The following is a 24,651-nucleotide window of genomic DNA, read 5'->3' as shown; positions in this document are numbered from 1 at the left end:
CTATTATTGAAGGGTTGCTTTTCGTACCTCGGCTCCAACTCCACTTTAAAATCCCAGTTTTAACCAAGGCTTTGACCATCCCTATTACTAAGCCATTAAGCATCTTATCATTTTGGGATATTTACTTACAAAGTTAGAATGTGTAGCGCAAAAGTTGCAGTGCGTAATGTTGGTGTATCTCGCTAAAAGTGGTTTCACATTTTTAAGGTGCCCAAAATTTGATAACAATCCTCATCTCTTCGTCAGTGTGGGCAAAGTGCTCTGACCTATCTCCCAGCCCTGATTAGTTAACCCATACTCTAATTAAGACCATAAGATCTAAGACATTAGGCCATTCAGCCCATCAAATCTGCTCCACCATTCCATTTTGGCCAATTTATTATCCCTCTCAATCTCATTCTCCAGATTTCTCCTTGCAACCATTGACACCCTTATTAAATATCAACCTCCGCTTTAAATATAACCAATGACTTAGCCTCCACGACCGTCTCTAGCAGTGAATTCCACAGAATCACCACCCTCTAACTAAAGAAATTCCTCCTCATCTCTGTTCAAACGGGGAGTCCTCGTATTCTGAAGCTTGCCCTCTGGTCCTTTTTGCCCACGAATGGAAACATCCTCTCTACGTCGAAACTATCTAGGCCTTTCAATGTTCGATAGGTTTCAATGAGATCCCTCCTCCCACCCCCCCCCCATTCGACCGAAATCCAACTAGTACAATTCCGGAGCTATCAACTGCCCCTCATAAGTCAACCCTTTAATTTTGTAACCTATAGTGTAATGAATAAGATTTGAATGGGAACAAAGATTTTTTTCTTTAAGTTACCTGTTGAAACCACACTGATTCCCTGGTTGGGGCCGGAGAAGCATTCAGCGGCATTTGGATGGTGCATTGTCAGTAGCAGCGAGGTCTCTGAACTAAGAGCTGCGAAGTAATTCACATTTTAAATTGTCATCCTGCAGAACTAATTATGCAACAACCAATTTTCAAAAATGCTTTCTTTTAGCCGTACTTACCTTCCTTCTCATTTGCTGATAGCGGACGGTTCCTATGATGGTGGGCCCCAGTACATCTACGTTTACAGAGTGGCTGAAGATGTGCGTGGCTCCTACATTGCGCACGTCGGTCGCGTGCCAGTATTTATAAGGCAATTTCACTTCTTCATTAATTTTAATGGCCTTTCCCTGCGATATTACTATCCCACTCTTATAATCCGCCACCAGCATCTAATCAGGAAGGCTAAGAAACTCGACACCGTGCTTGCAATGAAACGAGGAAATAAACACCGTTAGAAATCTGATTAGCGTCGTACGGTTTAGGTAATCAAATGCAATAGATCGTAATTTTGCTTTCAAATAACAAAAACAAATTTCTTGATGATATGGCGAAAATCTTCAGATGGTGTTTCTAATTGTGCCTTTTTCCCCCCATGGAAGTAGCATCATTAGAAAAGGGGAATGGACTCAAAGTGGGTCTTCACAAAAATTGCAATTTTAAAACCTACTCGTTCTGCTGTTTCCATTCTATGAGCATTTTAATGAAAATTCGTAGCAGCCATTCTGCAAAGGCCCGTTTTAAAAATTTTCCTTTTTTTCAGAACTGCTGCCTCTCCCATTAATCACTTTGAGATAAAATTTTGGAACAAATCAAGCGATTTCAATTGTGAAAACTAATGGTGTTATTTAATGAACGATTAACACTCATTTTGTAGATACGGTCCTGCTTTGTCTTTTAAGGACCATAGTTAGGAGCCGGGGGTTCGTGCAGTTCAATTTGCTGTACACCGGAAGATTTGACATCTGTTTTCGAGAGAAAAGTGATCTTCCTTCTTTCCTAAACATTAAAATAACTAAATTCAGAGCGTGCAAGTCATCTCAATAAATCCAGACAGGTCGGTATCCAAATCCCTAATTAGGCTTCCACTTTTGGAACACAGAACAGTACAGCACAAGAACAGGCCATTCGGCCCATAATGTTGTACCGACCCAATTAAATTAATAGTCAAATGAGTAACAAATCTAATCTCTTCTACCTATACAATGTCCATATCCGTCCATTTTTCTCCCATTCATGTGCTCACGTCTCCTTTGAAATTAGCCCCACTTACTACGAAAGATATAATTAACTTCACATTGGTGCCAAGCAAGTAAACACCATAATATAAATTAATCTGAACACCGTTAGTTTATGATGACATAGTTAAGAATGGGGAGTCTCAATCTAACATCAAGGAGATTCATCCCTGAAACGGTTCCTCCCTCTAAACATGTTTTCCGGAGTGCAGCAAGATTGATTTTTTTATCAGTGGTGTGTCAGGAACATGACTGATGTCTCCATTCTAATTCAATGGGTTTAAAGAAGATAAGGGCTGGTTTGTAATCCTAGGCAGAATGGTAAGGTTCATCGGAGCCTTGGTTAAATTTTGGTTTAAAATCAGGATTTAGTCGATTCGGAACAAAATATGTTAAATTAATTATAACCGCATGTTTTCAAGCAGTTTCCTAATTACATAGGGCCAGGTCACTGGTCTGAGTGCTACTGGTACCATGTAACCCTGTACTATCTGTCGCATGGTCGGGTGGTCGGCGACTATAAACCGGCTCCCCCACCGGGCTTGCCTGGTGAGGAGGGTGGCTCGACACCCAGCAGGACGGAAAACAAGACCTGTCAAAGGGCGGATGAACCCTTTCGTAGGGTCGACCGCCATCTAGCAAACACGTGCATCGAAGCTTGGTCTGGCCATTCACTGCAACAGAACTTCCCCCAGCTGTCTTGGACCTCACCATGCCGCTGGATCCAGGAGGGTATGTCGAGATGGCGGGTCTGGAACTGTGCAACCCCCTACTCACCTAAAATCCATTCACGCACACGCTGTTCCTTTCTGAAGAGTGGAGTATCCTAAACCGCATGAACTGACTGAAAGGAACAATCATCATCCTATGGGATGGATAGCGAGAGAGAAGGACATACAATTTGAGATCACTCAGGTCCCCAAACCTAGCATTAGCGTTTCAGGTCGATGACAGTTCTGGTGAACGGTCATCAACCTGATCAACCCGAGGATCTTAACTCTATTTCTCTCTCTCTCTAGGGATACTGACTGACCTGATATGTATTTATGATTGTATATTTGTGTTGCATTTCCAGCATTTGCACTTTTTGTAAAGCTGATACTTTGGTTGCTGTGTTCCTACTATTAGGTTGGGATCTCTATTCTTCATATCCTGCACTGTACCCACTGCTGTCTGGAATTCCCTCACCAGGTCATAGCATCATAGAGTCAGCTAACTTACAGTACGGAAATAGGCCCTTCATCCCAAGTGGTCTATGTCGACCATGATTTCCATATCAACTGGTCCACATTTGGGTTATATCTCTCTGAACCTTTCGTATCCACGTTCCTGTCCAAGTACCTATCAGATGTTAATGTACTTAACTCAACCACTTTATCTAGCAGCTTTTTCCACATACTGACCACCGTCTGGGTGAAAAATTGCCCCACAGGTTCTTATTAAATTTCTCCTCTCTCACCTTAAGCCTATGGCTTCTAGGTTTGGATTCCCTAACCCTGGGAAAAAGACTTTGCACATTCTATGCCCTCCATAATTTTACACATGTCCTCATTCTTCTACACTAAAATTAAAACTTGATCTGTCTCTCTCCATAACTCTTGAGTCCTGGTAGCGTCTTCATAAATTTCTACTGCACTCTTTCCAGCTTAATGCATCTTTCCTGTAGCAGGGTAACCAAAACTGGATGCAATATTCCAAATGCAGTTTCACCATCGCATTGTACAACTGCAACATCACACCTGAATCTCTACACACACTGATCTGACTGATGAAGACCAGTGTGCCATAAGCCTTCTGTACCACTCTGTCCACCACCACCTGGAACATTATTTTCAGAGAATTATGCACTTGTATTCCTTGGTCTCTCTGTTCTATAACACTCTCCAGGTCCCTGTTGTTCATTGCAAATGTTCTGCCTTCATCTGTCTTCCAAAAATGCAATACCTTGCATTCATCTAAATTAAACTAGTTTTGCCATTCATTGGCCCACTAAACCAGCTGGCTGATCTCTCTGTAAATCCTGATAGCCATCTTCACTTCAATGACACCACCCTTTTTAGTTTCATCTGTCACTTATTGACAAAGCCTTGTGCATCCAAATCATTGATATAGATGACAAATAGCACTGACCCTTGGGGAGCATAACTAGTCACCAGTCTGGTCATGGACCTTCAGTTCTTCTTGCTCTTCCACTTCCACTTTATAGCCCTTCCGTGAGCACCCTGCTTTGAAGTCTAGCATAATATATGAATGTAGAATTATGAGAAGGAGTAGGCCACTTAGCACCAAGCCTGCTTCACCATTTAATAACAGCTCAGCTGATCTTAGCTTTGCAGTTCCATTTTATTTTTCAATTATAAGTCTACATCTTACCAAAAATACTCAATGACTTTGGTTCTATTAAACATTCATGCCACTCTGAAAGAAAACGATTTCTAACCTTAGGCTTTAAATTATAGAAAAATGTTTTGTTAACAGGCTCTATAATAAGCAGTTTTGAACAAGTCTGAATGTGGGAATAAGCAAGAGGACTAGCAGAAGTTTATCGAAGTTAACTCAGGTATACATGATAACGTTTATGGCAATTAATTTGGGTTTAAGTTTCTGATGCTTAACTTGGCTATAAGCAGGTATACAGAAGTATTTGAATTATCAAGGTTGAATCTCAGGAGATTTAGGGTTTGAATGAAAAAATATTACAAAAGCACATGACAGAAACTAAAACTCTACCGGGAAACAGAAATGGACTGCTCAATCACGTCATTTGACAACTATTTCTCTATTGCAGGAAGAAGCAGAATTATTCTGTTAGCCCTGTAATGTTATGCATTTTATGCATTGAAATCAATATAAGCATTTATTTTGAGAGGACTCAATTATAAAAGCAAGGATGTGATGTTGAGGCTTTATAAGGCATAAGTCAGACTGCACTTGGAGTATTTTCAGCAGCTTTGGGTTCCTTATCTGAGAAGTGATGTGCTGTCATTGAAGAGGATCCAGAGGAGGTTCGTGGGAATTATTCTGGGAATTAAAGGGGTAATAACTGATTTCCCCCCGGGATCAATAAAGTACGACTATGAGTATGACTATGACTATGACTCTGTATGAGGAGTGTTTGTTGGCTGTGAGCCTGTACCCACTGGAGTTTAGAAGAATAAGGTGGGGGAGGGGGAATCTCATTGAAATCTCTTGAATATTGAAAGCCAGAGGCTGGTGAATATGGTGAATCAGGCGGCTGAGGAGGCCAAGTCATTGAGTATATTCAAAGCGATGGTTGATAGGTTTTTGATTAGTCAGGGTGCCAAAGGTTATAGGCAGCAGCCAGGAGAATGGGATTGAGGAGGATAATAAATCAACCATGATGGAACGGCAGAGCAGACTCAATGGGCTGAATGGCCAAATTTGCTCTGATGTCATAATATTACACATTACGCATGATCAACAGATAAATTAATTAACTTTCCTTTATAGAGCAATTAATATTGCCTCTGGGCAACCTATGGTAGCAAACAGCCAAATAATACGTTCTGAAGAGTGAGTAACATTAGATTAATGTCTTTCTGCCATTTCTGGAAAACTAAAGGAGTGCTCATTTCAGGCAGAGGATTTATTCCTTCAGATAGTACCATGAGGGCTTTTGTACCCATTTGACCTAAACTGAGAGGTGAAGTTTTGCATAGAAGTGCCGGTCCAGTTCTATGAGATGAGATTTGTAACCACAATATCTAACTCTAAGTCAAGATTTCTACCAAACAAGCCAACTATGTTCAGTCTCCCCAACACCTACCTGGATAAAATTATAACTCATTGAATATTGAAAACACAAAGGTAATGAAAAGTCAATCATGTAGATGGATTAGGCCAGTACTTCACCTTCAATCACTGGCACTTAGTAATACCATTTTCATTTTGGACTTTTAACTGTTCAATGCTCACATCTGCTGTCCATTCTTACTTCCACTTGAGAAGATGGTGCATTATTGTAGTAGGCAAGTTTGCAACGTCATCTGGAGAAGGAATTTTGTATTGGGGGGGAGAGAAGTGCACAGCAGTCTGATATTATTACATACTTTTAGCATTATGAACAACTATGACTGGTATAGATGAAGGATGCCAAATCACGCATGATAGTTAAAGATTATGAAAGCATATAATTCAAATTGACTACAGATACAGAGGATGCCATCTGGGATTTGGTTAGGATTACTTTCTTTAATAGTAATTTACCAATCTGTCTTCACTTTAAAAAAAATGTAATTTGATATAAGAAGTTCGGGAAAACCAGGTTGTTATTCTTTTTTTGCAATTTAATGTGCATTTCTTATTCTGTTTGAATGTTGAATGTTTTTATGTTACAACATTTTATGGTTCAGGTTAAATCTAGTGTATGACATCTCTTTTCTTTACACTTTTATACTTCGACTTACTTTTATATTTCCACTTACTGTTGGGTATCATTACTCTAAACGATAATCGAAATCAAAATACCACAGATGCTGGAAATCAAAACTGAAAAAAAAAACCGGCAATACTTATTAGGCCAGGCAGCATTTGTAGAGAAAGTACTGTAACAGTATTAACATTTCCGTTGTTTGAGTTTTGATGAAAGATCAACCCCAAACGTCATCTGAGTTTTTTTTCTCTCTCTCTCTACGGGCGTCGCTTCACGGATCCTGTATTTCTAGCACGTTCTGTTTATTCCTGTTGATTAGCTTTATTTTTTTTTATTAACTTAACATACTTGGTCGAGTAGTGGAAGAAAGTGTAATCCGTAGCAAAGTTGGCTCTGCATCAGTAGGAACTGCCCCATTAGCATGCTGCAACGGAAGAAGAGCGCCAACCCACAGTTCAACTCCCAAACTCAGCTATTCTACCAGGAGTATTAATGCCTGGAGCAGATTTAGAGACTGTATCCACCTCTCTGCCGAAATACTGGAACTGTCACAACTACCAATGTATTCATATAGTTTCATACTACATTAATCCAGTTTTAATTAAGTTTACACAGGGCTCACGGCTCAGTTTAACTTTGATGTTGACGTCTGTAAAAGCGCACGCCTGGGGAAGATTAAGAGCTTTTGACAGGAGACAATTCCCATGGTCAAGAACAAATGGCGTTGCGCTCGGTGGGCGCAGTAAATTTATTATTCCTCGCTTACCAGCTATTGAATTATTTTAAAAATAGACTATCTAAAATAACATTAGCGCTTCACAAAGCACTTTAAACTAAATTAGAAAATGACGTCTCTCGCATTAAAGCCGAACGCGGTGCGGCAGATCGTGTCTCTCAGCACCTGCCCGCAGAGTGGGAGAAGAGAAGGCAAACTTCTCAATCGAGGATTTAAACGACCGGGAAGAGACTGATTCTCACAAGTATCAAAAAACAGTCTCAAAGGTGCTGGTTCAAATTTCGTTAAATCAAAAATACAATCTTTTCTCAGCTGTTACACGCTTTACTTTTCTTCAATTCTTTTAAAAGATAATTGTTATCGGTATCATAAAATTATAGGTGTTTTCACGATCGAGGAGATCATTCGCTATTCTTTCTCACCCCATTTTTTCTGTCCCGTATCGTGTGTGCTAAATACTTTGTTGAATAGTTAAGAAGCAGAGTGTGACACACATGAATGCGACCCTCACGTCGAGTACAACAGTCTGGTGTACAGTACTGGATGAGCGATATCAGGCATTTTAAATCGTCCTGAAACCGGGCCTGATCAGCGATTCTAATCGATTTTCAACTCCCTTTGCACTTATTCGACTGCGGTGTTTGGTTAAAAAAATACATTATTAGTTCTGTACACTTGGTTGGAATTCCGATTTCTTTCGGCTATTGAAGAATGGGAATGTGCAAACTGTAAAACATTTAAAAAATATATTTCACTTATATAACGTAGTTGAGATGCAAATACTTGCTTTGAAGAACAGTAATTTATCAGCCCAACCCAACCAACCCATCTTTTTAGAAATGTAGGTTTCCAGATTTCGATTGGAACACATTTTGTCAACCTTCGTCTTCATAACGTCAAATTTAATACTATTCATATTTCCTCAATAAATAAATTTCAATTGTAATGCTTTTATTGTGTATTTTTTCACTATTGAAGTTGCCTCAATTATTACATTAAAATTATTATAATAAGATAAGAAATCATGGAACATTAATTCATTTAATTCACAGTCTGTATTAAAAGTCTTACAGTACTTTCTGCTACTTCCAAAATATGTTATGTTCAGGGCAAGAAAATGTGATTATAAAGGATGGTGAAATGTTCAGTTACAGATACAGATGGTTGTTATTTTGTATCTCCTCTTGTTTTCTCTCTCCTGGCACATATTTTACTCCACTGCTGAGATTCAGCTCACTATTGGCAATGCCAAGTCAATGCAGGGTTTTCCAGTGGCCCAATCAAATCAGGAGTGAGAAGCGAGGTGATTCACAGCTTGGTGAGTGAGATTTATAAAGGAGCATTCATGGGCTTTAATATTTTCTGGTAGCCCTATCAAATCAGGAGTGAGCGAGGAGGCAACTGACAGGTCAGTGAGTGAAATTTAAAGAGGGGCATTCTCAGGCTTTTGGCATTTTCCAGTGGTCCAATCAAATCACAATTCATTAGCAAGCCAAATAAGAATAAGACAGATTCAAGTGGAGTAGCCATTGTGTGAGTGGGTAGTATTAGAGTGGGGAGGCTTTGGCTGATCAGGTTTCAGCAAGAACAGACTTTGGTGAGGTAAGTATCTGGTATGTTTATTCTTTATTCTTCATTCTTTGTCTGTTAGTGCATAGCTAGAACAGTGAGAAAGGCTCTGGGGGTTTCTTGTATTCTTTATGCGAGATGTGGGATTTCTGGGAAATCTCCAGCCTCACAGATAACTACATAAGCACCAGGCATATCAAGTTGTATCTCTTCAGAGAACTAGAACTACAAATCGATGACTTTTGTCTCATATAAGAAATTGAAGAGGTGATAGATATATGCTATAGGGAGGTAGGCACCCCTAAATTTTGCGGGAGGTAGGTACCTGGGTAACTGTCAGGAGAGAGAAAAGAATTTAGCAGCCACTATAGAGTACCTCTGTGGCTGTTCTCCTCATTAATAAGTATACTGTTTTGAGTACTGGGATGGGTGAGGGTGGATTTCGTGGCTCTGGGGTGGGTGGGGGTGTGGTGTTCATGGCTCTGGCACTGAGTATGGTGCTGTGACTCAGAAGGGAAGGGTGGAGAAGAGGATGATGGTAGTGATAGGGGATTCCATAGTTAGAGTGGTAGACTTGAGATTCTGTGGACTGAAAGAGGATGGTATGTTGCCTCCCAGGTTCCTGGATCAGGGATGTCTTGGATCTGGTCCATGCCATTCCAAAGGGGGGTGAGGAGTAAGCAAACAGAAGTCTTGGTACATATTGGCACCAGTGACATAGGTAGAAGAAGAGAGGAAGCCCTGGAGAGAGAATTCAGGGAGCTAGATAGAAAGTTGAAAAGTAGCACCTCAAGGATAGTAATCTCTGGATTGCTGCCTGTGCCACATGCCAGTGAAGGTAAGAATAGGATGATTTGGCAGGTGAATGTGTGGCTGAGAAACTGGTGCAGGGAGCAGGGCTTCAGAATTTTGGCTCATTGGGATCTCTTCTGGAGAAGGTATAACCTGTACAAAAAAGGATGGGTTACACCTGAACCTGAGGGGGACCAATAACTTTGTGAGCAGATTTGCTAGAGCTGTTGGGGAGACTTAAAGTAGTTTGGCAATGGGATGGGAACCTAAGTGATAGGGCTGAGGATGGGGGCAGATAGTATACAAGTAGAGAGAGTGTGTAGTGAGACTGTCAGGAAGGACAGGCAAATGATAGGGTAAAATTGCAGTCAATGGTTGCAATGTAACATAAAAGACTACAGCACAGGAACAAGCTATTTGATGCACAATATTATGTTGAACCAGCAACAAAGCAAATCAAAACACCCAAACACTAATCCTTCCTACCTACACCATGGCCATATCCCTCTACCTTGCCTACATCTATGCACTTACTCAAATATCTTTTAAAAACCTCTAGCATATTTGCCTCTTCCACCATACCAGGCAGCACAGTCCAGGCAGCCACGACTCTCTGAGTAAAAAACTCAGAGCAAACGGAAGTCTTGGTACATATTGGCACCAGTGACATAGGTAGAAAAAGAGAGGAAAACAACAGGAATTCTGCAGATGCTGGAAATTCAAGCAACATACATCAAAGTTGCTGGTGAACGCAGCAGGCCAAGCAGCATCTCTAGGAAGAGGCGCAGTCGACGTTTCAGGCCGAGACCCTTCGTCAGGACTAACTGAAGGAAGAGTGAGTAAAGGATTTGAAAGCTGGAGGGGGAGGGGGAGATGCAAAATGATAGGAGAAGACAGGAGGGGGAGGGATAGAGCTGAGAGCTGGACAGGTGATTGGCAAAAGGGATACGAGAGGATCATGGGACAGGAGGTCCGGGAAGAAAGACAGGGGGGGGGTGACCCAGAGGATGGGCAAGAGGTATATTGAGAGGGACAGAGGGAGAAAAAGGAGAGTGAGAGAAAGAACGTGTGCATAAAAATGAGTAACAGATGGGGTACGAGGGGGAGGTGGGGCCCAGCGGAAGTTAGAGAAGTCAATGTTCATGCCATCAGGTTGGAGGCTACCCAGACGGAATATAAGGTGTTGTTCCTCCAACCTGAGTGTGGCTTCATCTTTACAGTAGAGGAGGCCGTGGATAGACATGTCAGAATGGGAATGGGATGTGGAATTAAAATGTGTGGCCACTGGGAGATCCTGCTTTCTCTGGCGGACAGAGTGTAGATGTTCAGCAAAGCGGTCTCCCAGTCTGCGTCGGGTCTCGCCAATATATAAAAGGCCACATCGGGAGCACCGGACGCAGTATATCACCCCAGTCAACTCACAGGTGAAGTGATGCCTCACCTGGAAGGACTGTTTGGGGCCCTGAATGGTGGTAAGGGAGGAAGTGTAAGGGCATGTGTAGCACTTGTTCCGCTTACACGGATAAGTAGCACTTGTTCCGCTTACACGGATAAGTGTTTTTTACCCCTCATATTCCCCCCTCTCTTACCTTCAATACATGCCCTCTGGTATTAGACATTTCAACCTTGGGAAACAGATACTCTCTGTCCACTCTATGCCTCTCATAATCTTGTAAACCTTCCCTCAGATCTCCTCTCAGCCTCTGACACTCCAGAGACAAAACAAAGGGAGAAAATCAAAAATGGTGACAAATGCAGGACTGAAGGTGTTATATTTGAATGTAAACCATATATGGAATAAGGTAGATGATGGAACCATAGAACCACAGAACATTACAGCACAGAAACGGGCCTTTTGACCCTCCTTGGCTGTGCTGAACCATTTTTCTGTCAAGTCCCACTGACCTGCACCTGGACCATATCCTTCCATACACCTTTCATCCATGTACCTGTCCAGGTTTTCCTTAAATGTAAAAAGTGAGCCCACATTTACTACTTCATCTGACAGCTCATTCCACACTCCCACCACTCTCTGTGTGAAGAAGCCCCCCCCCATGTTCCATTTAAACTTTTCCCCCTTCGCCCTAAACTTTTCCCCCTTCGCCCTTTTTTTCTCCCCTAGCCTCAATGGAAAAAGCCTGCTTGCATTCACTCTATCTATATCCCCAGGGAATAAAGTCCTACCCTATTCAACCTTTCTCTGTAATTCAGTTTCTCAAGTCCCAACAACATCCTTGTAAACCTTCTCTGCACTCTTTCTACCTTATTAATATCCTTCCTGTAATTTGGTGATCAAAAACTGCAGACAATACTCCAAATTTGGCCTCACCAATGCCTTATACAACAGTGTTGTATTACTCTTGTATTACTTGCAGTACTGTTAGAGATTGGCAGGTATGATATTGTGTGCATCTCTGAGTCATGGCTGAAAGAAGATTATAGTTGAGAGCTTAAGACCAAAATATACAGGGACAGAATTAGACCATTTAATGTACAAGGATATATATTATATTGAAAGGACTGGCAGGTAGGTTGAGGCTCTATAGGTAAAATGAAATCAAATCCTTGGAAGAGGTGACATAGGATTGGAAGGTATGGAATCCTTGTGGGTAGATTTAAGAAACTACAAGGGCGTAAAGACCCTGATGGGAATTATATACAGGGTTCCACTGGAAGGTAGAAAAGGCATGTAAAAAGGGCAATGTTATGATAGTCATAGGGGATTTCAGTAAGCAGGTAGATTGGGAAAATCAGGTTGGTGCTGGATCCCAAAATACCAATGAGATGAATTTATAGAGCAGCTTTTGGTTCAGCACACTGGGGGATCAGCCATTCTGGATTGGGTGTTGTGTATTGAACTGGATTTGATTAGGGACCCTAAGGTAAAAGATCCCTTAAGAGACAGTGATCATAATGTGATAGAATTTACTCTGTAATTTGAGAGGGAGAAGCTATAGTCAAATGCATTAGTATTATGGTGGAATAGAAGGAATTAAAGAGGCATGAGATAGGAGCTGACCACAGTTGATTGGAAGAGAACACTGGCAGGGATGACAGCAGAGAGGCAATGGCTGGAGTTTGTGAGAGCAATTTGGAAGGTGCAGGTTAGATACACCCCAAAGAGGAAGAAATATTCTAAAGACAGGATGATTCAACTGTGGCCAACAATGGAAGTCAAATCCAACATGAAAGCAAAAGAGAGGGCACATAATAACACAGTGATTACTGGGAAACAGACAGAAGGCAACTAAAAAGTCTATAAGAAGGGAAAAGATGAAATATGAAGGAAATCTAGCGAATAATGTCTAAGAGGATACCAAAAGTTTTTCTCATGTATATAAAGAGTAAAAGAGAGGTGAGAGTAGATATTTGACTGCTGGAAAGTGACTCTGGAGAGGTAGTAACTGCAGACAAGAAAATAGCATTGAATTGAATAAGTATTTTGCATCAGTTTTCACTGTGGTAGACACTAGCAGTGTGCCAGAAGTTCAAGACTGTTGGGGGTCGAAGTGAGTACAGTTGCTATTACTAGGAAGGAGATGCTTGGGAAGTGGAAAGGTCTGAAGGTAGATAAGTCACCTGGACCAGATGGGTTACACTCCATGATTCTGAAAGAGGTGGCTGAAGAGATTGTGGGGGCATTAGTGATGATCTTTCAAGAATCAATAGATTCTGACATGGTTCTGGAGGACTGGAAAATTGCAAATGTCATTCCACTCTTCAAGTAAGGGAGGGCACCGAATAAAGGAAATTATGGCCAGTTGGCTTGGAGTCAATTGTTAAAGATAAGGTTTTGGGGTACTTGGTGTACAGGATAAAACAGACCAAAGTCAGCATGGTTTCCTTAAGGGAAAATCTGGCCTGACAAATCCGTTGGACTTCTTTGAGAATATAAGAAGCAGGATATACAAAGGAGAATTGGTGTATGTACTTGGATTTTCAGAAGGCCTTTGACAAGGTACTATACTTGAGGCTGCTTAGCATGATAAGGGCCTGTGGTATTACAGGAAAGATACTCACATATTCCTGATTGGCAGGAGGCAAAGAGAAGGATTAAAGGGGGATTTTTCTGATTGGTTGCCAATGATTAGTGGTGTTCCACAGGGGTCAGTATTGGGACCGCTTCTTTTCTTTGTGTGTCAATGATTTTGATGATGGGATTGGTGGCTTTGTGGTCATGTTTGTGGATGATACAGAGGTAGGTGGAGGGGAAGGTAGTGTTGAGGAAGCAGAGAGACCACTGAAAGACTAAGACAGGTTAGGAGAATGGGCAAAGATGTGGCAGATGGAACACAGAGTTGGGACATGCATATTCATGCACTTTGGTAGAAGGAATAAAAGCGTAGACTATTTTTGAAATGGGGAGAAAACTCAAGAATCCAAGGTTGAATGGGACTTGGGAGTCCACCTGTAGGATTCCCTAAAGGTTAACTTGAAAGTTTGGTCAGTGGTGTGGAAGGCATTCATTTCGAGAGGACCAGAAGATAAAAACAGGATGTATGCTGAGGCTATATAAGAAAGTGTGGAGACTTAACTTGGAGTATTGTGAGCATTCTTGGACACCTTATCTAAGAAAGAATGTGCTGACATCGAAGAGAATTCAAAGGAGGTTCACAAAAATGATTTTGGGAATGAAAGGTTTATCATATGAGGAGTGTTTGATGGCTCTAGGCCTGTATTGCTGGAATTTAGAAGTGGGGGGGGGGGAGATCATTGAAACCGATTGAATATTGAAAGGTCTAGACAGAGTGGATGTGGAGAGGATGTTTCCTGTAGTGGGGGAATCTAGCACCGGAGGGCATAACCTTTGAATAGAGAGACGTCCATTTAGAATGGAGATGAAGAGGAATTTCTTTAGTCAAGTTATGGTGTGTCTGTGGAATTCATTGCCACAGGCAGCTGTGGAGGTCTAGTCATTGGGATATTTAAATGGAGGTTGACAGGTTCTTCATTAGTCAGGGTGTGCAAGGTTACAGGGCCAAGGTAGGAGAATGAGGTTGACAGGGAAATAGATCAGCCATGATGAAATGACAGAGCATATTTGATGGGCTGAATGGCCTAATTCTGCTCCTATTTCTTATGGGATTATGGTCTAATGGGCCCTGACCTAAAATTTCAACCATCCCTTACCATCCCCAGTTGCTGCTTGACCAACTGAGGACTTTTAGAATGAATTTCTTTCTTGCCAACACTTTTGCATGTCACATTCTATTTACTCTGTTCTCATCTACTCATTTGGCTTGTCCATATCTCCTTGAAGAATCTTTACATACTCCTCAGTACTCACAATCCCACCAATCTGAGTTTTGACAGTAAATATAATTTGGGTCTTGAGCCAAATATCAAAGTGAATCCTAACTAGGTATAGTTTACCAAGCTCAGAATGATCCATTGATCCTTACACTTTTTCTGTCTCTTACCCAGTTCTCAATCTATGTCAGTACGTTAGCCATTGTTGCATAATCCTATTAATCAGAGTCTTGTATGGAACCTTCAGGATCAAGATAAAGATCGGAGTTATTTTGATTGTCTTATCTGATGCAAAATTTGTTGTTTTGTAGCAGGACATTGCCATAAGATCTCCAGAAATCCAAATATACCACACCCAATGGTTAACCCCCACATCTTACCTATTATTCAAGTCACATTCTCAAAGACCTTGTACAGATCACTCAAACATGATTTTCCTTTAGGAAAATGCAGGAATTTGGAGGATGAAACTGAACACGTACTCCCTTTGAAGCTACCTCTTTCAAAACTCTGGGACATAAATCACTTTGTCTCTGAGCTCAATCAGCTTTCAAGTTTCTAGTACCATGTTTTGACTAGTTCATTGGGTTCCTTATGCCCACCGGATTGTCTGATCTCAAACACAAGAAAATCTGCAGATGCTGGAAATCCAAAGCAACACACACAAGATGCTGGAGGAACTTAGCAGCATCTATGGAAAAGAGTGAACAGTCGATGTTTCGGGCCAAGACCCTTCATCAGGACTGGATTGTCTGATCTCTCTGGTAGGTTTTGTGATTTTCTTTCTATGAAGAGAAAGCAACTATTTAAATCTTCTGTCACTCCATTCCTCTCAGTCATAAATTCCACTAGCTCTGGAGTGGAGATGTTAAGAGTTAAAACTGTCTTCTTCTTGTTCCATAGATTAACTCCACTCCAGCAGCAAACTAGTTGAACGTGTGGTGAAGTATTGCGGCAACAATAACTGATGAGGTTTTGAGAGCTGATACAATATTGCTTGATCCCATTTGGCACTGGATTTGGGTGTGTAGATGATTCATTGATAAGAACTCCATCACTTCTTCCACTAATTTCCACCTTCAATGGACCCATCTTTTCCTTTATTGGCTTCCATACCCCATTTCAGAGATAGGTTAGTCTTTAATGTCCAACTTAAACTTACATTCTCCCACAGCTACCATTCCATTCTCTGTTCCGATGACACTACCTTTAAGAAGGATTTCATTATGTTTTCTCTCTTTTGATACTGTTTCCCTTTCACCATACTTGAGAAGGCTCTTTGGCTTAGTCTACCCACTTTCCTCAATCCCATAGCAAGAATGGGCTTTTGCTCATTCTCATCTTCAGCTCTAGAAGCTAGAAGTACCAAGTTCAAAGGATCACCCTTTGTAATTTCTGACACCTCCATGATCATGCAAGTGCCTGACACAATTTTCATCTTTTAGCATTCTGAAAGAACGTCTGCATTTGCACTGCTTTGGCCCATACAAAACCCAACCCTTCTCATAGCAGCTTGCTCTGTAGCTTCAGGAAATGCAACACCTCCACTTTTGTCCCTTTCCTCCTATTGTCCAGAGATCCAAATATTCCATTAGAGTGAAGTTACGATTTACTTGTGCTTCAGTTCTGATGCAGTGTATTGGCTCCAGCTGTCAGCAATTCCTTCCCATCCATAAATGTTGCTAAACCTGCTGAGCTGGTCCAGCAGATTGTTTATGGCTCTAGTTTTCAGAATCTGCAGTCTCTTGCATCTCCAAAACAAGGAGTTGGGTGTGGGCCCAATATTGAAAGTTAGATAAAAGCAGTAACAAAAGGATCTTAGCTCAAAATATCCAGAAGCAGAAACAGTTTCGGTAGAGCAGTGAAACAGTAGGAGACAGATTAGAATAGTGGGAATCATATATTGGCTCCCGAGGGAACTATGAATCAAAGATGTTTGCAATCATGGGAGATTTTAATCTCCAAAGATTATGGACTATGCAAGCCAAAATAATAGCTATAATATGGATGATGCATTTATGAAGTGTAAAAGAGGTTGCTTTTAGATGAGTATGTTGAGGTGGCAATGAGTGAACTGGCTATTTTAGATCTAGTATTGTACAATAAAGATGGATCACTTGCTGACCTAATAGCAACAGCAATCGTAATGTGATAGAATATTGTTTAAAGATGAAAAAATAATTTAGTGCAATCTGAAACAAAGGCTGTGAATATGAAAGTAAGCTATGATTGTTTCAGATATGATGGTGGATATGGAAAATATATTATATTGTTTGGCAGTAATTAAGCAAAGACTGATACTGAAATCAGCAAAGAGGAGGGGGGCATTGATAATGAAAGGGAAAGTAAAATAACTGAACAGATTTGATACAAACATAAAAAAGTATAAGGGCTTCTATGATTAATAGAAAGGAAAAATATAAATACTGATGTGATTTCCTTGTGGACTGAGACAGGAGAAATTGTATCGGTGAATAAGGAAATAGCAAAGAAATTTGACATGTATCAGAATCTGAATCAGGTTTATTATCACAGACACGAGGAAATCTGCAGAAGCTGGAATTTCAAGCAACACACATAAAACACACTCTTTTTCTCTCTCTCCTTTTTCTCCCTCTGTCCCTCTCACTATACCCCTTGCCCATCCTCTGGGCTTTTCCCCCCCTCCGCCTTTTCTTTCTCCCTGGGCCTCCTGTCCCATGATCCTCTCATATCCCCTTTGCCAATCACCTGTCCAGCTCTTGGCTCCATCCCTCCCCCTCCTGTCTTCTCCTATCATTTTGGATCTCCCCCTCCCCCTCCCACTTTCAAATCTCTTACTAGCTCTTCCTTCAGTTAGTCCTGACGAAGGGTCCCGGCCCGAAACGTCGACTGTACCTCTTCCTGTAGATGCTGCCCGGCCTGCTGCGTTCACCAGCAACTTTGATGTGTGTTGCTTGTTATCACTGACCTATGTTACAACATTTGTCACTGCAGCAGCAGTATGGTATCATTCCTGTAAGTTACAACAAAAATATAAAAATATAAGTAAGTAATGCAAGAAGAGAGCAAGATAGTGGGGCAATGTTGATGGGTTCATGGACTGTTCATAAATCTGATGGCAGAGGTGAAGAAACTGTTCCTAAAATGTTGAGTGTGTCTTCAGGCTCCAGTACCCCATCCCTGGCAGCACTAATGAGAAGAGGACATGTTCTGGATGGGAAGGTCCTTAATGATGGATGTCGCCTTCTTGAGTCATCACCCTTTGAAGGCATCCTCCAGGGTCAGGAGGCTAGTGCCCAATAACTAATTTTTTTTGGTGTGTATTTGCATAGTTTGTCTTATTTTGCACCATAGCTGTTTGTCAGCTTTTGACTGTAGTTTTTCATTAATTCTATTGTATTTCTTTGCCCTACTGTGACAGCCTGCAAGGAAATGAATCTCACATATACCTACTTTGATCATAAATTTACTTTGAACTTTGATGATGGAGTTGGCTGAGTACAAGTCTCTGCTGTATTTTGTATTGAAGGTCATCTGAATGTCTAAATACAGTAAACCGATCATTTAGTTTGGATTGAGAAATAGTTCAAAGACAAAATAGCAAAACTGGGTCATTTTTGACTTGGGAGGAAAGGGATCAGTGCCGAGAACCCCGCTGTTCCCAAACTATCAATGATTTGACAACAGGATTAAGTGCAAAAGACACAAAAATTGCTGGTGAGCGCAGTAGGCCGGGCAGCATCTAGAAGAAGAGGTACAGTCGATATTTTGGGCCGAGACCCTTCGTCAGGACTAACTGAAAGAAGAGATAGTAAGATATTTGGAAATGGGAGGTGGAGGGGGAGATCCGAAATGATGGGAGAAAAGTTGAAGGGCCGAAGAAATTAGGGATGAGGAGCAGCGAGCCTTCCGGTGATGCCTACACTGAAGAAGTTTAAATCTTCTCTTCGGCGGGAGTTTAGTGAAACCATCTCTCACTGCTCCCCAACTATAATTTCTTCAGCCCTTCAACTTTTCTCCCATCATTTTGGATCTCCCCCTCTGCCTCCCACTTTCAAATCTCTTACTATCTCTTCTTTCAGTTAGTCCTGACGAAGGGTCTCGGCCCAAAACGTTGACTGTACCTCTTCCTAGAGATGCTGCCCGGCCTGCTGCGTTCACCAGCATTTTTTGTGTGTGTTGCTTGAAATTCCAGCATCTGCAGATTTCCTTGTGTTGAAGTGCAAAAGTCTTGTTTAGCAGATGAAGCGACACTAGGTGGCAGTGTAGATTGGGAGGAGAAGGCTTCAGAGGAATGTAGATAGGACAAAGGCATTGGATATGGAACATGGAACAAAGAATGGTACAACACAGGAACAGTCTCTTTGGTCTGCACTGACCATCTTGCCAAATTAAACTAATCCCGCCTGCCCACATATGGTCTATATTCCTCTATTCTCTTCTTGTTCATGTGACTAAGTGATTTTAAATGCTGCTATCGTATCTTCTTTCACCAACTTCCCGAGCAATGTGTTCGAGGCACATTCTACTCCCTGTGGAAACTATTTGCTTCTCACATTTCCATTAAACATTCTGCTTCTCTCGATAAAGCAATAGTACTTTACATTTCCAAAATGGAAAAAAATAGCATGACTGTATATGCTTCTATGCTTCTCATAATTGTATCAGGCCCCTCAGCCACTGATGCTCCAGAGAAAACTTTCCAAATTTGTCCAGACTCTCCTTACAGCTAACATACTCCAAATCATGCAAATTTGGAGAACCTCTCCTGTATCCTCTCTTAAAGCCTCAACATCCTTATAGTGTGTCGACCACAACTGGTCACAATCTGACAAATGTTGCCTAAGCAGAGTTTTACACAACAGCAGCATGGTTTGCCAACTTTTATACTTAATGTCCTGATGAAGAAAGGCAGACATGTTTCTTTACTAGCATATCCACTTATGTTTTCACTTTCAAAGATCTATGGACTTGCACCCCAAAGGCTGTCCCTCAGACAATCATTTATTGTATACTCTTCTGTTGTATTTGACCTACTAAAATGCATCACCTCTCACTTTTCTGCATTAAAATACATCTGCTATCTCTTTGTTCAAATTTCCAAACAATCTATATTTTGTAGGGATCATTCTCTTCACATTGCCCTGGTCTGCTCATTCCTCCCCATTCACCCCTCTCCATCTCCTGGTACTTTCCCCTGAAACTGTAGAAGTTGCAACACCTCTAATTTCACCTCCTCCCTCACCACTATCCAGAAACAGTCCTTTTAATGGAGACAGAATTTCACCTGCTTCCCTCCCAACCTGATATACTGCATTCAGACTCACGAGTTGGCCTCCTCCACACTGATGAAATCAGCCATAAATTAAACAACTGTTTTTGGAGGGCACCTGTGCTCTGTCCACAGCAGCCATCTCAATCCTCCATTTGCAAGTCACTTTAACTCTCACACACTGACCAGTCTGTCCCTGGCTTTCTCCATTACTATGGAGAGGCCAAACGCTAAACGGAAAATAAAAAGGATATCATAGTCTACCTGGATAGTTTAAAATCCAACTGAAACACCATTAATTTTCCATTTTCAGCTAACTCACAACCCAGCGTTCCCCTCCATCACAGATTCAATTGTCTAGTTTTCTTCTCCCTTAATTCATTTTTTCCATCCCCTTCTCTCTCATCTGGCCATCATCCGTCCTCCCATCTGGTTCCACCTATCAGCTACCAGCCTCTGATCCATCCCCCGTCCTTACCATTATATACCGACAATCCTTCCTCACACCCTCAGCTCTGATGAACCGTCTACACTTAAAAACTTTGATCTACAACTTTTGCCTCCATGGGTACTTCTTTCAGCGTTCTGTTTATTCTTGTTTTGTGCCTGGGGCATCACAGTACTTCAGATGTATATTATTAGTCTTTTGCAAATCATACATTAGGACAATTAAATTCTCCATATCTCTGGACTCCTGCCTCTCAGCATTTATATAATTGTTTCGTTGCTTTATTTTCTTGCCAAGATGCACAATTTCGCTGTTTCCCACATTATAGTTGGCAGATCTTTGCCACTAATGCAGTCTCACCAGCACCCCTTGTAATTTCTGCAATATGTCTCTATTCTTGTACTCAACCTGTCTATATCCTTGCATAGGCTGCTTATGCCCTCTTCACAACGCAATTGCTCGTCAAACTTTATTTCATCAGCAAAGAATCAGCCTTTGGAATTCTCTGGGCAAGAGTCGGGTACGGTGTCATCCACTGAGTTTATTTGAGAGTGGCTCTGCAGCGTAGCGCTTTGCGTTAACACTGTTACAGCGAGATCACAGATCAGTAGTTCAATTCCCCTCGCTGTCTGAAAGCAGTTTGTGTGGTAGCAGTTCAGAAGCTGCGCGGACGAGCGCTCCCGTTTCCTCCTGCCTCCCAGAGGCACATGGTCAGGGTTGGAATCGTCGGGATATTTGTGGCCTCTCCCCAGCGCAATTCTTGCTGCTTTGATTTGACGCAAACGACATGTTTCGATGTACATGTGACAAGTAAAGCTAATCTTTATTTTATCTTTAGTTAGGCAAAAAGGACAGATTTTTAGATATTAAGGGAATGAATGATCACAAACGAGTTCAGGAAAATGCCTGAGGTAAAAATAAAAAAATACGAACTCAATGTGCGGCAAAACCGATACGGCGGTCAACTCCCGCTTCTATTTTTTATTACATTATGCATTTGGTGACATTAGCTTTGCCGAGCTGGTTAGAAAAATTGTAAATATTCTGAATACGCACTCAGTAACTCCTTCTTAAAGATTCGAACTGAACCCAATCATTCTGTTGTGGAGTTGACGATGTCTTTCTCAGAAGGGTTTTGCATATTTTTAAAACCACTGGAAATTATCCCAAGCCCAAGGTTTGTAAAACAATAAATACTGCATGTGCAGGGGAGGGAAAAGGGAAAACGTAAATAGTTTCCTCCTGGAGGGCTCACACTGGCCGCTTAACACCCGAATTATTTTGTAACAATTGACAAATTAATTCACATTCTGAGGGGGAATGGAATAGTTGCAAAGTCCTGATCCTGTAGGTGAAGCACTTAGAATGCGACCCGGCGGCGTTCCGTAATGGAAAAATGTTTTCAGTATTAGAGTTTGTATTTCATTTTTATATATAAACTTCAACCCTCCCCCCACTTTCCGAGAGGAGGATAATGCCCAAATGGGGGTATTGATTATCAGTAATTATATGTTAGTACATAAGGTTGAAAAATAACAGTAACTTCGTTTCGGGATTATTTATGTATCAATCCAAAATGTTATAAAAACGTAATTTCTTAAAGGGGGTTGTATTATCCATCACAGTTGCTGCCTTAACTATTTATTGGGATTTATTCCTAAAAGAAAATGTTTTATAACTATACTTCAGGTCGGTTTAATCCGGCTTCTCACTTGAAAGGCGGCTCTGCGGTAAATTCATATTCAACACCTCCCATCCGGTTCCAATCGTTCATTATCAGAGCGGAGCTCATGACAAACACCGTCTGTTCAGCGGGTTCCGTGGGTTTGGATTTCATTGCATAAACACGACCCGCGGCGATGCCAGTAATTTCATCAACATATTCAATATCTAACCCACATACAGGCCACGTGGCACATTCAACTTTATTGCCACCCTTTCCTACTGAACTTTGCAGTGCAGAAATTGGCTCCGCGTTCCTCAATTTAATATCAATTTTGCCAACCTAGAGTAAGATGCCATCATCAATATCCAAGTCGATGTAATTGTAGTACCCAAGACATCCTCAAGGAGCGGCGCCTCGGAAAGGCGACGTCGGTCGTTAAGGACCCCCAGCACCCAGGGCATACCCTTTTCTCATTGTTCCCATCAGGTAGGAGGTACAGAAGTCTGAAAGCACACACTCAGAGGTTCAGGACCATGGAACATAGAAAACCTACAGCGCAATACAGGCCATTCGGCCCACACATGCTGTGTCGAACATGAACTTACTTTAGAAATTACCTCGGGTTACCCATAGTTCTATTTTTTTTAAGCTCCATGTACCTATCCAAGAGTCTGGTTTGTTACCATTCGTTTTGTTTCTCTAAATTCCCATATATACTTACTGCTAGTTAGTTAGTTAGTTAGTTTATTTATTTATATTCTATATTATCGTGTATTGCATTGTACTGCTGCTGCTAAGTTAACAATTTTCACAGCATATGCTGCTGATAATACACCTGTTTCTGATTCTGATTCAAAATCACCATCCCCATAGCATTCATCAGGATCTATTTTCATGGGGGCAGCTCTGTCCCCTCACTAATTGCCAATAAAATCCGCCCCCTCTTCCAAGCACTTTCACCCTTGTCACGCAGTTCACAGTTGCACCGTTAATGCAGTGCTGGCACCATGTTACAGACATTGCTGGGTCAGATGGCAAATTACATGCACTTTTTACCTAGCTTGCTCTGCATCAGGAAGTCTAAGGGCAGATTAAATCATTGCTTTACAGATCACCTCTCCTCCTTCAGTGAGTATAGACCCCTTAAGCGTGTCACTTAACTTCACTGCCTCAGTTTGTCCTTGTTCTGCTATGGCTTTTCCTCGAGAGAATTTGCATTTACTGTCAGTCTCTAACTGGCACCTGAACTGTGTTGTTTGTAAAGGGTTTCAAGGTACTGTATAATCTGTCCTCAACTAAATTAGTCTGGCTGGAGTCAGATATACTGCAGATCAGCCCAGAAAAGGTCTGAAGACTCCCTTTGCTGAAGAGCATTAATATATCTGATGGATTTTTAAATGATAATCCAGTGGTTTCATGGTTGCTGATAAGGTTTTGTTTATTTAAACTTCCAGCTGTGATGCCACGTTTTAAACACATGTCTCTCGATCGATAGCCCAGGCCTTTTGTGAATTAACTTAACCACTAGGCCACTATGGCCCCAACATGAGGACTGTCAGCTGTTTACAATCTATATTGATGACTTTGTCAGAGTTAGGTAGAAATGCATTTAGGCTCATCGGGGACATACCTGCAAAGTTAGAAGTGGAGATCAGCTGTGAGCTTTCAGAAAGACTGCAAAGGGACATACACAACTTAGGTGGCCTGGCAAGAATGTGGCAGATACAATATAGATTGCTATCACCTCAATAGAAAAAAAAACTAGAGAAGAATATTTTTTTAAGTTCGGTGTTCAGAAGGATCTGGAAATTTTGATACACAAACTACAAAAATGTACAGCAAGCAATTAGAAAACCAAATGAAATTGAAATGGATGGCCACCAGGTAATCCTAATTGTTTCTGCAGACAAAATCGAGGTACTGTCATGGTCCGGATCGGGATCCCTTTAAATTTACCTTGTTTATGTTACGATCTGGACCGTTGATTCCCTGTTTTCCCATGTCCCCTGGTTTTGGTGATTAGAGGCAATTAACGCTCGGCTGAACCGGTAGTTTATAGTCTCCGGCTTTCAGCTGTTTGGGGCGGGAGCGTCTGCAAAGTCATCCAAGGTACGGTGTGCCGATGTCATCTGGCCAGAGCAAGCCTAGTCTCTGCCGAAGCGAGTGCCGGTAATTCACCTTTCCTCACCGGAGCAACCCTGTCAAGTTACCTTGCCAAAGCGAGCCTGCAATGTTTCCTCACTGAGGTGGATCCATCAGTTAACCCGCCGGAGGGAATCAAGAACCGCTGTCTACTGTTCCCGGGCCGAGTCGAGAGCTCGCCACTACCCGGAGGCTCCAAGTCAAGTCCTGGCTCCGGCGGCATTCAAGCATCAAGTCAAGTCCTGGTCCTGGCGGCATTCAAACACCAAGTTGAGTCCTGTCCCTGGCAGCATTCAAGCACCAAGTTGAGTCCTGTCCCTGGCAGCAT

The 24,651-nt window shown here is 41.6% G+C and overlaps 1 protein-coding gene across 1 annotated transcript in view; it reads right to left on the bottom strand.

Moving 5' to 3' along the window:
• pou1f1 (POU class 1 homeobox 1) overlaps window positions 1-24,651 on the bottom strand; it is a 63,577-nt gene that overhangs the window by 8,451 nt on the left and 30,475 nt on the right. The window contains exon 3 of the mRNA XM_063050174.1: window positions 827-925. Within this exon, the coding sequence (XP_062906244.1) occupies window positions 827-925 (99 nt within the window). The remainder of the gene's footprint in view (window positions 1-826; window positions 926-24,651) is intronic.

This window comes from Mobula hypostoma, chromosome 6 (genome assembly GCF_963921235.1).
Source record: "Mobula hypostoma chromosome 6, sMobHyp1.1, whole genome shotgun sequence".
Taxonomy (NCBI): domain Eukaryota; kingdom Metazoa; phylum Chordata; class Chondrichthyes; order Myliobatiformes; family Myliobatidae; genus Mobula; species Mobula hypostoma.
Note: the sequence above shows the minus strand (reverse complement) of the source record. Positions and strands in the feature narration are given on the sequence as shown.